The sequence below is a fragment of the Procambarus clarkii genome, chromosome 80, assembly GCF_040958095.1.
Source record: "Procambarus clarkii isolate CNS0578487 chromosome 80, FALCON_Pclarkii_2.0, whole genome shotgun sequence".
NCBI classification, from domain to species: domain Eukaryota; kingdom Metazoa; phylum Arthropoda; class Malacostraca; order Decapoda; family Cambaridae; genus Procambarus; species Procambarus clarkii.
The window spans coordinates 9,604,203-9,620,334 of record NC_091229.1 but is presented as its reverse complement, the minus strand read 5'-3'; the positions used below and the strand labels follow the sequence as shown (position 1 = coordinate 9,620,334).

Genomic DNA, 16,132 nt, shown 5'->3' with positions numbered 1-16,132 from the left:
ATATGGAGAACCACTCTACAGTGTGTGCTATGTTGATGTTGTGGTGTGTGACGACGCTCCCTGGGGGAGACAAACTCAAATGTTTGATGGTTCTATTTATGTTTAAGGAACAGAGTATTAAGCTATATTCCTAGTGTTGAAAATTATATTCAGTCTTAGTGAACACTTTTTTATTAAATTTAAACACTAGACTGTTGTATAAAAAGTTTATGAGTAACATAAATATGTGACGTCGATGACGTCACGGAATCACTCATTCCCTCTTCTGTTAGGGGATACTCATGTATGTGTGTCGGATTTCCGACATAATTTTGAGGGGGAGGATGAACATAGGTCGAAGTCCTGGTAGTGACTGTGATCACTTTATTCTTCTCCTTCATAATTATAGTGCTGTTTTAATTTGAGTTTACATTGTTGTGCTGCAGTCCTTTGAGGACAAATGTCCCGTACTGGTGTTTCGGGTGCTGGAAGTCGTTGAACGTCTTCATTTCCTGCCAGTTCTAATGGAACTAATTTCTCTAATGTTTTGAGAGTAGTGTTGCCTCGGCATTTTACTTTCACTATTCTCAAGATGCCCTGGCTGTCTGGACGAACAGAGACTATTTGGCCTATAGGCCACTCTGAGCATGGTCCATCACTATCCACCAGAACTATGTCACCAGAGTTCAAGGTAATTCTGTTGTAAGGGTTGTTCGTCCCGTAATGATACTCCCTCAGAGCAGTAAGGTATTCTCGAGTCCATACGTCATTCCACCAACTTATCACCCATGATAGATGTTTGAAATGTTGAACTAAATCGCTCTCTCGGACATATGAAGGATCTTCTGGTTCCTCGTCCGTAAGGGACACAAGGGTGATGAGAGGTCTCCCATACATCAGATGAGCTGGACATGATGGTTCACGCTGCAAAACATCACCAGAGAGGTAGGTAAGTGGTCGGTTATTAACTCATGCTTCTATCTCTATGGGTACGGTTTGGAGCTCCTGTAGGTCAATCTTTTGGCAGTGTAGGGTTTTCCGTATAGAACGTTTCACCGTACCAATTATGCATTCATAGAAGCCTCCATGCCATGGTGCTCTGGGTGGTATGAATTTCCAGTGGCACTGCCGTTGATTTAGGGCCGTGCGTACCTTTGGGTGTGTCCAGATTTTCCTCAGACATGCTTCTCCTGCCATTAAGTTGGACCCATTGTCTGTTTCATTAACTTAGGACAGGATCTACATGAAGCAAACCTGCGGAAAGCCTGTAAGAATGCCTCGGCACTCATATTGGGAGTCACTTCTAGATGGACTGCCCTTGTTGTGGCACAAGTAAAAAGACAGATATAGGCCTTTACTAGTTTTTTGTCCTTGGTGCCAGTTAGTGTTAGTGCTCCTGTGAAATCTACTCCTGTAGTCTCTAAGAGACGAATATGTACAACTCGTTCCTTAGGAAGTGGAGGGCCTGGATATGGACACACTCTGGCATCATATCTCCGGCAAATAACACAGGATTTAATTATTGATTTTACTGTCTGCCTACCTTGGGGTAGCCAGTACTGTTGTCTTAAGTCTGTGAAAGTATCTAATACCCCACCATGCAGAGTGCTGTATTTGTGTATGTGTAACACAATTAGTATACTTACTATGTGGTGATGAGGAAGCAATCTTTGATTTTTTGCTTCCAGATCTATATCAGCATGCTGTAAGCGGCCTCCGCATCTTATTATGTTATAATTGTCGGTGTCTAACCAGAGACCCAGATCATTTTGTAGCTTCTTAGGAACATTGTCAAATTCTGTCCCGAATGTGTCTGTCTGAGCTCTTTTGACCCAGTGCCTTAGGGCACTAGGGAATTTATGCTTGATTCCTATTTTCTCTAGAAAATCAAACACTACTTGGGTGACACCTATTAGTTTGTTCATTTCAGAGTACCAAGTAGGATCAATTACCAAAGTCCGAGGTAGTTCTGGGTTCTCAGTGGGAATAGTGACATTGGTCACAATGACTTGTGGCTTTTGTTTAGGCCACTGGTCGCTGATTAGCCACCGAGGTCTATTTAACCACATCTCTGCCTTTATTAATTGCCATAAAATCAGGCCTCGGGAGAGATAGTCAGTTGGATTTTCTTTGGTGGGTACATATCTTAGTTTATACCCTGCTGACAACTCTCGTATTTCCTTAACGTAGTTACTCACGTAAGGATTCTTACTATTATTGTTTTTAACCCACTGTAGCACTTCCTCATTATCTAACCATACCACTGTTTCTTCAAAGTGGATGTTGCCTAAGGCCTTGATCAGATAATGAGCCAATCTTACACCTAGCAGTAAGGCTGTTAATTCCAGTTGTGGCAATGATCTTTTCTTTAAAGGTGCCACTCTGGCCTTTGATGTGAGCAAATTGGCTTGCCATTTGAGACCAGGTAAGCTACTGTGCCATAAGCCTTTCCTGAGGCATCACAAAATACATGTAGCTTAATTGGATCTTTTTCATTTACTACTGTGTTCCGAGGGAACTTGACAGACTCTAGGATACTTAAATCTTTCACTAGCCCTTGCCATTTTTCTTGTCAGGTAGGTGTTAGAAGATCATCCCAGCCTATCTTTTGTTGCCAAGATTCCTGCATTATCAACTTTCCATTAATTAAGATTGGACTTAATAGTCCTAATGGGTTGTAGGGTTTGCTGACTTGTGAGAGTAATTTTCTTATTGTTAAGGTAGTGGGATCTGGCTCCACCAACTTGATTGTCAGCTGATCCGTTGTCGTATTCCATTTGACGCCTAGTGCTTTTGTCATCTCGGGTACCTAGTAGTCGGGAAATTCAGTTGTGATCAGTTGATTTAATTTGGCATTGTTGGAGACCCACGACTGGAGAGGCATATTTGCTCCTATTAATTCTTGATTGGCCTCATGGTATATGTTCAACAGTTTACTCTCACTGCTGGTTGTTCCTTGAAAATTATCTACATACAAGTTATTGCTAATTTCTGTTTTGTTTGGGCTATTGGACTTCTTTAAATGTGTATCTAAGGTAGCTTGAAGCAGAAACGGTGAAGAAGTGGCCCGAAACAAAACAGACACAAACCTGTAAGTGATTAATTCACTGTTTGATCGTTATGATCCTTGATCCATAGGAACTTTGTACAGTTCCGGTCTTCTTTTTGGAGACCTACCCTAAGGAAAGCCTTGCTGATGTCAGCCGTATATGCGTAAGTCCCAATACGGAACTTTAACAGCACGTTGTATAGCCTTTGGTTCAGGTTAGGGGCCAGTTTGAAGGCAGTCATTTAATGAAACACTACTCTGCCTTGTCTTAGCGCTGCAATTAAATACTATCCGTAGTGGGGTAGTAGCAGAATTTTTCAGTACAGGGTGGTGTGGCAGGTAGTGTCCTTCCTTTGGGTTATCATTTGTGACAATTTCGATAAATTTGTCTTCGAGTTGCTTCTGTATTATTTCATGGTACAATTTCAAGTTCTCAGGCTGTCTTTGTAAGTGCAACACCTGTGATCTTAATTGGTTTTGTGCCATAAAATGGTTGACGGGTAGCTGAGGGTGATTCAGCTTCAATGGTAACCTGACCCAGTATTGATTATCTCTGTAGATAACTGAGTCCAGGTATTGTTTGTAAGTCCAGTCGTCATCTGGGCTATGTTGTTCAGGGACAATGCCGAGAGTTGCCAGGTCCCATAGCTTATGTACAGGGGGATCAAGCTCATCCTCGGACATGTCTCTGAATTGCAGTGGAGACTGTTCTCCTAGTCATGCAACCATTACTGGGTTGGCATGTTGGTGGTCTACAGGTGCGGGTTGCTTCAGTCGTAATACTGGGCCTGTTAGCAAATAGCCACCTGCAGATGGTAACAAGTTCATACCTTGTTTTTCTTCCTTTCCTTTGATAAACTTATGGTAGACATCTGATCCCATAAGGATTCCAATATTGGAAAGGGTGTCTGATGTGATTTTATCAGCCAATTTGATTCCTTTTTCTTTCAGGAATTTGGCTGTTGTCCCTAGACTATATACATATTGGTCTGTTGGGAATCTATCTACTACCAGAGCTTGTATCGTTTGGACATAACCTCCTAAACGTACTTTAGGTTGTACTACCTTGAAGACTCAGGCTCCTGAGTTAGTCACGAATCCTATCTATGTCTATTCATTTCTCTCGTACAGGTTTCAGGTTCAGGCCATCTACCAACTCCTTTGAGATAAAAGTCATTTGGGATCCTTGGTCAAATAAGCCACGTACGGTGACTTTGGACTCTCCATTTTTAATGATCAATTGAGCAGTGGGTACAGCTGATCAGACCTTGTTGAGAAGACACTTATGTCAGGTAACACGGTACAAAGCTGTACTGAAGTGGAAGTTCCTTCCTCTTCCTGTGGTTTGGGAGACTTTCTACTTGAGTCCCCCACAAAGTGCTGTATGGTGTTGACCCTTATGGCACTTATTGCAGGTGCGTATTTGAGTTGTACAGGTGTCGGGATTATGTGCCCTTATACACCTGGTACATTTACGTAACTCCTTGAGTCGTTTTATCCGTGTAGCACGATCGGGGTAAGCTTTGTAATAGTATATGGAATGTGATTGTTCACAAAACACACATGGTTTCCAGACGTTAACAGCATCTTGGGGAGTCACCGGTTTGGGTGACGCATTAACTGTAGGTTTGGAGGGACCAACTGCATATGTGCCTATACTGCCTTGTTTCCACTTTGGGGAGGAGGAAGTTGTTTTAGATTTGTTTGAAGTACTGTTTGTACTCTGTTGTTTACTATTAGTGGTAGACGAAGGTTTAGATGTAGCTTTTTCATCTGGGTTATCTCTTTGTCTTTCTATTATGGAACGCAAACCTTCGGAAATCTCCTTTACTCTCAGAGAGGATTTGTTATATAAGACAAACAACTTATCCAGTACGTCACTGGGTAATTTGCGTTTCATATGGACTTGGATTATCCAGTCAGATTCGTCCAAGTTGACCTTGTTCTTAAGTGCCTTGAGCAAGGACTCAAGCTCCAATCTAAAGGCTTGGAGTGAGTCAGCTGTACTATCTGGAGGGTTAATATCCAACAGCTTCTGGGTTAGAAATCTGATAGTCCTTTCTGGCTTAGAATAATTATCCTTAAGGGGCTGAATAACTATGTCATCAGTAAAGATGACTGACTGATGACTATGTCATCAGTCATAACCGTCATCAGTAAAGGTCAGATTACAGAGCACCTTTAATGCTTCATTCTTTAAGATACTTTGTAAATATGTAAATTTTGTTGTCTTTGCTACATTGGCATTAGAATCCACAGAATCGACAAATTTGTTCCAGAAGAGGTTTTAATTCTCGTCCTCTGTACCAGAGAAAGTTGGGAGACTGAGTGATAGTAATTTGACTTCTGGTTGTATCTGGTTTTGGGAAGCTGTGGCTGCAATATTTGTATTGGCTATATGTATGGTTATTAAATTGTCAAAGTGTTGTAACTTTGTATGCACTATATCTTCGTAATCTACATTTTCTTGTATTACATCGTCCATTGCCTCTTCATTGATATTGGTGTTTGTGAGGATATCCTGATTTTTCAATATTTGTAAGAGCACATGTTGATATTTGGTCTGTGCAACCTTATAATGGCCTTCCAGTTCTACATAATTAACTTGAGTTTGATTACTTAAATCCTCACATTGTTTGATCTGTCGGGTTAAGTGGCCCCTTCATACCATTGAGGGACACTTTAACATTTTTGGGAGTAGACATAATGGCTGTATTTGCTAGCCATGTTGCAGATGTACTAATACAGTACTAATGCAGATGTAATTTCAGGAGGCCTGGTCGACGACTGGGCCGCGGGGACGCTAAGCCCCGGAAGCACCTCAAGGTATACTAAGCCTTGTTGGACTCTGATTTGGACTGTTTCTGGCACTTGAGTTAGTAGAGCCACTAGTTTCCGAACTAGAGCTGCTTATCATTTAAAAAATACACTATATAATCATACACACTATAATTTGAGTGGTAAGCCTGCATCAATGCTGGAATTTCCTCAAGTTAGCCCTTCATTATCACTCTTGGTTGGTACAGAGACACAGGTTAACACTCAAAGGTGAAATGATTATAGTTAAATTATTACTACAGTTAAGGTAATAATATGTACCTCTCTCAACCAGTTTAAGATAAAAAAGAAGCACTACCTAATAAATTCCCTGTAACCTACCTTACCCCTCTATTGTCAACTCATGTCTGTTTTTTTAAACAACGCTGTTTGTCGACCTAATTGTATTTGTACTGCTTTTTCAGCCATGTTTCCCCCTTTTTTATTTTTATTTGTTCTCAACACATTTTATTCTTTATACTCAATTAGTATTAAATTTTAGTCATTAATGTTTTTCCTGCCCGAAACGCTTTGCGTAATAGTGGCTTTAGGCATTGTATGTACGAGCTCTATTTATAAATCTATCAACTTTTGTAAAATCTCTTGTATATATGTACCTTACCTGAATAAACATTTATTTATTTATTATTATTTATTATTTATTTATGTAGACAACACAACTCGGGTTGTCATGAGTACTGCATAAAAATATGTGCTTGCTAGGTTGTAATATATGTTCAACTCTAGACAAGTGTAAAATTCTAACCCTTACACCAGGTTAGCACAATAAATTAGACTAGGTTGCTATACAACACCAGCCTAAAATGTCCTACCCTTGTGCAAGAATTAGTTGTAAATAATGTGGCATGAAGTAATTGTTACAGTAATGGTGCAATATTAAAAAATAATGTTTATATAAACACTTAATATTATAAAAAACATATACATTTACGAGTAAATTAGCCTCTTATCAATATCTTGTAATGAAAAACACAATTGTTCTTTTTGTACAGGCCTTGGAACAATAACAGTGCTTGTTTTAAGTTCTATTTGCTATTTGCCGAGATTGAAAAAGTTAGGCTAGAAAAATGTAAAATGTATAGCAATGTCTTCCTGCTATAATTAATGTATATGTAGATATTGTGTAAATATTGCACTAATGTTATATATATAGATCCTAATCAGGATCATGAATCCAGTTCGTTGAGGACCATAATTATTGTGGAAAAATCCTAGCAGCTTAATTCTTTTTAATTGACTTTACTATGATAATTTTATTTGATTATTTTCTTTAGTTAGTTCTTAGTAATAAGTTAGTTAATTAAGCAAGTAAATAATTAAGTAAGTAAGTGAGTGGACTGTATGTACTCATTCAGCTGCCTAAATTTATCTCACATAATTGGGGGGACAATTTGCAGCTTAAACCACTTTGAGATGGCTCCTTCATAAACCACAAATTGTTTACCTAATAAATATAAATTATAAATCATACCACGTATGGTGGTCTAATCTACTATTATTATAGCAATAATGAATTATGATTATAAATATTCTGTCTACAGTATTGTACAAAAAGGGGCTTAGCTGTTCTTGTTGATGGGGCCTGCTAAGGCTGTGTAATTGTAGCATTAAAATTGGGTGTGGCCCTGTGCCTCTGAGTGCCACGTAATGGCGGCTGTCTGGAGGCCTACAAAGCTTGGTGTACAGCTAGGTAATAATCTTATATGGAAGGCCAACTGTCTGCTTTGTTTCTTGTAACTCCAAATCACAATTACCTGCCGAGTTTAAAGAATTAACAATGTTTCCCTAAATATATAAGTCCAGGTATGACATGGAATATGAGTGTGTTGAGCTGAGTAAACGTACTTGGTTATGGGGGAGGGGGGGTTCATGCATTATAACTGCCTACCTATTTATGAATAACTATGGCCAAGATTAAACACAAATACTTGGTAAGACGGATACTGGTGTTGCTGTGGTTGTTGAGAGGCTGTTTTGCTGGTTGCTTGCTTGTTGACACGTAGTCTGGGTGTCTAACGAGTTAAATCAGCTCACATGGAGAGCCACTCTACAGCGCGTGCTTTGTTGATATTGTGGTGTGTGACGACGCTCCCTGGGGGAGACGAACGCAAATGTTTGAAGGTTCTATTTATGTTTAAGGAATAGATTCCCAGGGTTGAAAATTATATTCAGTCGTAGTGAACACTTTTTTATTAAATTTAAACACTAGACTGTTGTATAAAAAGATTATGAGTAGTATAAATACGTGACGTCGATGACGTCACGGAATCACCCATTCACTCTTCTTTAAGGGGATACTGTCACGTGGGGGTGGTGGGCCGGGGCTCTGCTAGCACTTGGCTGCTAGGGGCTCAAAAATCCGAATACTCAGCCCCTCCGACTCCCGGGATTCACCGGAGTCTCCTTGGTCACACAGGAGAGGACCAACAATGCCCACCTCCGCAGGTCTTTGCTTCTACCACAAAAGGGGTGCCACTGATTCACCCTGGAAGCCCTTCAGTCAAACACGGGGAAACTGCTGTTAACAGTTCCGGCCTAGACCCGTGGAGGAGTGAAGGAAGACTCAGGCTTACCTTATAACAATAACCTCCCTGAATCTTGCCTGCCAGACAAAAAGGTTGCAGGAACTCATTTCCCACCTATCTTCTCTATCCTCTTCTTACCAAGGTCGCCAGCTGGGTTGTTAGATCTGCACCCCAGCAATGCAGTTCAGTGGGTGTATCATATATATTGTTTGTAGCCAGAAGATTGCTACTCCCATAGATCTGCTACTAGACTGTTGGCCCAGGGTACTCTCCCAGGAAGGTCTGTGTGCCTTTACCTCTCTATAGCCACTACGTTAATAGTTGCCACCACTCAGGCACTGATACTGATCGGATGGCTAGGGGTACACTTTTATGTAAGTCTGTGCTGCCTTTACCACTCACCAGGCAGTAAGAACTTCTATAGAGAACGTTGTGTTCCCTAGGTGGTACTATGATAACCTTCGTGTATGCTCATAGAGAAATATTATAAATGGAGGCACACTTAAACACAATGATAAAAGTGTGAATTTACTGATGCAAATTACATGATCACACATACAAACACAAGTAATACATGAATATGAAAATAAGGATAATAAGTCTGAAGATCGTCAGCCTCTTCTTCCACGACCTCCAACACTCCTTCAACTGGGCAGAAAGACAGGAGTCCCACACTCTCTCACAGGAGGGTCTCTTCACCACGGCGGCGCCTCTTCTTCACTGTCCTGCCATCAATACACACTGTCCTCTCTGACAGTCCTGGACACAAGCTGCCTTGCAGCCTATTCTACTACTAAAGTATTAATGTCCTGTTGCCACATACATAGGTAACTATTGTGGCCAAACTAGCCTACTCACACAAGGGGTAATGGGAGGGAAAATGATCTACCTTACATTCCTGGCTCACGACGCCTGTCCCTCGATGGTGTGAGGTTCCCACGCTTCCTTGGGTCGATCCTTGACGATCCAGGACGTTCCACAGGTCCTCAGGTGTCGTGGAGCCTTCGCGTCGTCGCCGTTCCAATCCCTGAGATTCAGCTACCCCAATCCTGGTTCATCGATAGGCGCTGAGCTAATCACTATTTTCCCACACTCGCCCCTTCCACAAGGCGTTGCTCCTTGTCCTAGACACGGTGTCGTCCTTCCAAAACCCTCAGTGGATGTGACCCGGTCACAGCTAGGCTTGCCCGCCACACCTTTCCAGTCCCCCAACGTCCAGCGTCGCCGCCCAGCGTCGTCGTCGAATATTTTCCAAGTTTGGCACTCTTTCGCTCAATAAACTTGGTTCCTTTTCGCTTCCCAGAAGCGCGGGGTCTCCAATACGTGAGATGGGCTGCGATAGCCTGCACTAATCCACCAAGAAAGGCTTGTAGAGCCTCAAATCCTTGAGAGCAGACCGAGGCGCGTCCTCTCGCTTCCGAGGTTAGGTCAACTCTGATGTTGGTGCCGCCCGGGGCACTCGGTGACATCACGGCGGGCCCTGATTGGTCGCCCGCGACCTAAGTCGGCCAATCCGCGATCGGCTAGTGTTCCTTCCAAAAGGTCATATCTGCATTAGGGGATACTCTTTCATTTTATATCAGGGCGCCAATTTCCCCTTATTTACAACTTATAATGTAACTTCCTTCCCTTAACTGGCAGCCGGTCTGGTCGCCACATATACCATTAGACTCCCTGAACCTCAGAGAATCAGTAGGGAGAGTTGATATGACTCTTTAAGCCGGCAAACGAAAGAAATAGGAGAGGGCACCGTAACAATACTCATGTTATATGTCACCTAGCAAAAAGACTCCATGAACTCCTAACTCCATACACTCCAAGTAAGTATAGTCTACAGTCATCAGCAGATTTCCTAGAATTAATCAAATCTACTCAGCCCGATGGAATCATTGCTTCCCTGGACGTCGAATCCCTATTTACCAACGTCCCAGTCGACACAACCATAGGAATGATACTGGACATAGTATACAGAGACAAGAGCACCCCCAAATTAGACATACCTGAGCCACACTTGAAGAGTCTTCTCGAAGCATGTACAAAGGAAGCCCCTTTCATCAGTCCACAAGGAGACATGTATTTACAAATAGACGGAGTAGCAATGGGCTACCCCTTAGGAGTTTTTTTTGCTAATTTTTATATGGGAACCATCGAAGACAGAGTCTTCAGTAGCAGACAAAAACCAACTGTATATTGCCGTTATGTAGATGACATATTCGCAATAGAAAAAGACTCATGAACTATTTGATCTAAAAAGCCATCTAGAGAGAGAGAGTCAGTTCTCCGATTTACACATGAAAATAGTGAAAATAACAATCTGCCATTCTTGGATATACTAATAACAAAAACAGGAACCTCTTTAAGCACCAACGTATATACTAAGCCCACCAACATAGGATTATGCCTGAACGGTAGAAGTGAGTGCCCCCAAAGATGCAAAGCCAGTGTTCTCAATGCTTATATTCGTCGAGCGCTTACCCACTGCTCTGAATGGAGCAACGTGAGTAGAGAGATTGAAAGAGTAACTCAGGTATTGGTGAACAACGGATATAGCTGCGCGGAAATAAACGCTGCTATAAGAAGACACTTGGACCGTTGGTATAATCCTGAACCTAGAACAGAAACCACAATACCTCCAATAAAATTATATTACAAATCAACCATGCACAGTGAACATATAAAAGAGGAAAGAATAATGAAAGAAATAATCCATAAAGGAGTAAAAAGCATTACTCCTAACCAAAACATAAACCTGATAATATTCTACAAAACCAAGAAGACTTCCGGACTCCTTATCAAAAACAGCCCGAAACCGACGGAGAACCCTCTACAGCAGTCAAGCGTTGTATACATATACACTTGCCCCCACGAAGGATGTAACCTTCAATTTAAGTACATAGGAATGATGTCGACCAAGCTGACGAGGCGTTTGACATGCCATCTTCAATCTGGTGCCCCCAGGAATCACATGAGACAATCCCATGACATCACCCTAACAAGAGAAATGTTGAACAAAAATACCTGTATAATAGAAAAAACCCAAGATGCAAGAAGATTACAAATTCTTGAATTCACATAAGAATAGAACAACCTACCATGAACACCAAAATCAAAGAACTATTTACTCTATCCACAATGAGATTAAGGACAAGACCAGAACATAACGATGCCAACACAGAAGACACTGTTCAACATAACAGGCCAATTACACCTGATTAATCTTTGTATGTAGATAGGAGCTGCCTCGTATGGGCCAGTAGGCCTTCCGCAGTTACCTCTATTCTTATATTCTTATGTTTCACCCCCCATTTATCCCTTATGTATCCCCCCATGTTTTTACCTTTTTTGTCTTATCACCTGACCCAGTGCAGGTATAAAATCAATCAGTCCTGAAAATTCTTTTCACTTGAGAATGAACCATGGAGGTTCGAAACGTTGAGCAAATTGTATAAATAAGCGTAATACATTCTATAGTAATTCACTTCTTTTCTTCTCCTTGAAATTACGTAAATGAGTTTTGGAGAACTCCTCTTTCAGCTAAGCCCTGATGCTAAGAAAATAGTTAGAGGGATAGAAGCCCTAAATCAGAAGATAGTAAATACAGAATATGCGGTCATATTCAATGAGACATATATAAATATATATATACATATATTGACCAGACCACACACTAGAAATTGAAGGGACGACGACGTTTCGGTCCGTTTCCAGGACGGACCGAAACGTCGTCGTCCGTTCAATTTCTAGTGTGTGGTCAGGTCAATATACTTCAGCCACGTTACTGTGACTCATCGCCTGCACATATATATATATATATATATATATATATATATATATATATATATATATATATATATATATATATATATATATATATATATATTATATATATATATATTATATATATTAAGAATATATATATTATATATATTCTTTGTTTGGCATTTAGGCACATTCCTATGTTCGTTTCCTTAGTGTAGACTGCAGTGTGGAAACCTCCGCTCTTTTCCATGACTGTTACATCTAGAACGGGCAGCTTCCCATCCTTTTCCATCTTGTAAGTGAAACGCAGCACGGAACTCTGCTCAAATGCCTCCTTCAGCTCTTGCAGATGTCTGACATCAGGTACCTGTGTAAAAATGTCGTCAACATACCTGCAGTATATGGCCGGTTTCAAGTTCATTTCGACTAAGACTTTTTGCTCAATGGTACCCATGTAAAGGTTTGCAAACAGGACACCTAGGGGGGAACCCATGTCGACCCCATCTACTTGCTTATACATGTGTCTACCCGGGCTCAAGAAAGGTGCCTCTTTAGTACAAGCTTGGAGTAGTTTCCTCAGAATGTTCTCTGGTATGTCAAGAGGAGTTTAGGCCGGATCACGATACACTCTGTCGGCAATCATCCCGATTGTGTCGTCCACAGGTACGTTGGTAAACAGGGATTCTACGTCCAACGAGGCTCTTATCCCTGTGGCCCGTGTGCCCCGCAGTAAGTCAACAAATTCCTTTGGAGACTTCTGGCTGAAGGAGCCATATCACCCGGATTTAAAAAATTGTTGTAGGGTATTCATAATTTATTATCCTGATACATGTGAAAGGTGCTGCACCTAGGCCAAGTTTCAGCATCTCAGCCTAAATAGAGACGGAGAAAAAACAAAAACAAAAAAAAGACGAATTTTTCAACCATGTTCAAAAAATTTCACAGCCCACAATTGTGAACCAAAATCATTTATACGACCCTCAGCTATGACCTTACTATATAATAAAGATTTGCATGTCACATTATTATCCCAGATGTATTTAGTGCAATAATACAGATTTTATAAAAGTTTCCCAAAAACGTATGCAACAAAATGAGGTGTATCATTATTTATAAAATCAATAAATCTACGTAGATAAGAATAATGACATGCGTTTATAGAGGCGTATTTTCTACATATAATGTGCAAGTTTCATGTAAATAGAATAATAAATAAAGGCTGTTAAATTTTATCTAGTTTTAAAAGTTGGAGTTGCGTAGCGCGCTCTCAAAGTTTCTCTACCTGCGGTCACTCGTGAGTGGTGATTTACGCATTGCGGCCAGCTCGTATGGAGAGCTCGCATGCATCTAGCTGTCAATGCTTCTCTCTTGTTCGTTTGGTAAGTCATATTGCAGTACAAATAGCTAAAAATCCAAAAATAGCATGTTCTGGGAGATATTGTGTGAGCGCGTCAGCATACATCCTCTCTCCATGAGAGACACGCAGTCACTGACTGCACCACCCTCGTGTCAGACCATATGTTGTGTTGCCATATGGTTAGTTTATATTCATTTTATGCATAACATGTTATTTTCAACGCTATTACGAAAAATAAGACATCTACAACGTAAGATACAATACCCCGCGGCGTACTCACGGCGCGAGGACCAGATTCACGAAAGTTGCAGCGGGAAATTTGACTCTAATTACGTTATTTTTCAAGATATCATTAAACGGTTTGGACCACAGTGTTGCCAGAACGTTGTAGTATTTTTCGTAATTTTTCGTAAATATTCCATTTTTCATCGGATTTTCGGGTGACATGGCCCTGAAGGCGCAAGGGACATAAGGAGTCAGCAGGTCGTTAAGTCGCTTCCCCAGTCTGTACGTGAGTGTGGGTATCTGGCTAATGATTGGCCGAAGTGGGTTTCCAGGCTTGTGTGTCTTAACATTTCCATACGCATATACAGGTTTATATTCCCCATATTCCCTTCTCTTCCACAGCTCATAAAACGGAGGAAAGGGTCCTGAAACATATTGTTAATAGAAACGTTATCCCTACAGACAAAAATCAGAGGATACAACTGACGATTTATTATAAAACTAGAAAAACGGCCAGCCTACTCATGAGAAACTCTCCAGACACAAAGCAGAACGCTTTAAAAGAGACCAACGTCGTCTATGCCTTCAAATGCCCTCTTGGGGACTGTAAGCTCCAAAAAAAACAGTATATAGGCAAGACAACAACATCTCTTTCTAGGCGTTTAACGATGCATAAGCAACAGGGCTCCATTAAGGAACATATAATCTCTTCCCACAACCAAACCATCGCCAGAGAAATCCTAGTAAACAACACAGAAATCATCGATAGATACAGCGATAGCAGGCGGCTTGACGTCTGCGAGGCTCTACACATCAAGAAGTCAACACCAGCAATCAACAGTCAATTAATGCACAACTATACTCCACCCACCTCAAGACTCCGCTCCAATATAGAAGCATCAAGAAATATGGACCAATAGGCTTTCTACAAATCACTTCCATTCAATACCCATTGTTTCGTGTTCTGTCTTGTGTTTAGGAATTTAATACCCTATTAATACCACCTCACCCCATCCACCTCACTCAAATGTAGATATAAACAAATCGAAGATGTGTAAGTTCTATTCAGTTGTGTATGTGTAAGCTAAAGTCTTTGAAAATGTAATAAGTTTAACGAAACGCGCTCAAGTGTCGCGTCAGACTAGAAATAAAAATGAATTTTGGAGAATTCAATAAATCAATTCTCCAAAAATCAATTCTCCAAAATTCATTTTTATTTCTAGTCTGACGCAACGTGAGGTGGTATTAATGGGGTATTAAATTCAACAACACAAGACAGAACACGAAACAATGGGTATTGAATGGAAGTGATTGTAGAAAGCCTATTGGTCTATATTTCTTGATGCTTCTATATTGGAGCGGAGTCTTGAGGTGGGTAGAATATAGTTGTGCATTAATTGGCTGTTGATTGCTGGTGTTGACTTTTTAATGTGAAGTGTCTCGCAAACATCAAGCCGCCTGCTATCGCTGTATCTATCGATGATTTCTGTGTTGTTTACTAGGATTTCTCTGGCGATGGTTTGGTTGTGGGAAGAGATTATATGTTCCTTAATGGAGCCCTGTTGCTTATGCATCGTTAAACGCCTAGAAAGAGATGTTGTTGTGTTGCCTATATACTGGGTTTTTTGGAGCTTACAGTCCCCAAGAGGGCATTTGAAGGCAAAGATATATATATATATATATATATATATATATATATATATATATATATATATATATATATATATATCTGGGGTGTGAGTTTTCAGTTGCATATGGTCCTGGGGACCATTCAGGCTTGTTCGCATATATATATATATATATATATATATATATATATATATATATATATATATATATATATATATATATATATATATATATATATATATATATATATATAATGTGGTTCCAAGGGGTTGTCATAGCCAGGGGGTAGTAATGGGGGGACGAGTTCCCATGACCTATAAAATGCTCCTATACGGCATGCGTCTCAAATAGCCTCTGACAACCAAGTCCAACTCCTGGCCTGCATGGGTGGCTTAGTCTAAGTCCGGCGGAACTGCTTTTACCGACAGAAGAAGGGGCGAGGGCGTGCCTCTGGCGCCTTAAAACCAGCTGCTCAGGGTAGATGGGACTCGATAGCCTGGGAAGGCAGCCCATCTAGGGGAAGGAAAACCCTGATTTTAAATCTCCGCTGCCTTGCGGCCATACCTTTTTTGGGGAAGGCTTCAGGAGTCAACCTCGAGGAAAAATCCGGAGTTGGAGCCCCTAAGGCAGTTCGTTGTTGACGTCGACCTCGTTCTGGCAGCTCCTGCGACGTTGCTGGAACCATGCGTATTGGCATTTGCCTTTCTATTGGATAATTTCAGCAATGTGGAGAGGGGGACCTGCTGCATGGGTAACAGCTTCTCCTCCATA

At 40.9% G+C, this 16,132-nt stretch overlaps 2 protein-coding genes across 2 annotated transcripts in view; one reads left to right on the top strand and one right to left on the bottom strand.

Moving 5' to 3' along the window:
• The window catches only part of LOC123748832 (uncharacterized), a 212,725-nt gene that overhangs the window by 178,219 nt on the left and 18,374 nt on the right, over window positions 1–16,132 (top strand). The gene's annotated exons all lie outside the window — the stretch shown is intronic.
• LOC138357821 (uncharacterized) lies at window positions 4,386–5,733 on the bottom strand. The gene is made up of 2 exons (XM_069314998.1): window positions 5,660–5,733; window positions 4,386–5,157 (listed from the first exon to the last, which is right to left on the bottom strand). The coding sequence occupies exons 1-2, from the start codon at window positions 5,731–5,733 to the stop codon at window positions 4,386–4,388; spliced, it is 846 nt and encodes a 281-aa protein (XP_069171099.1).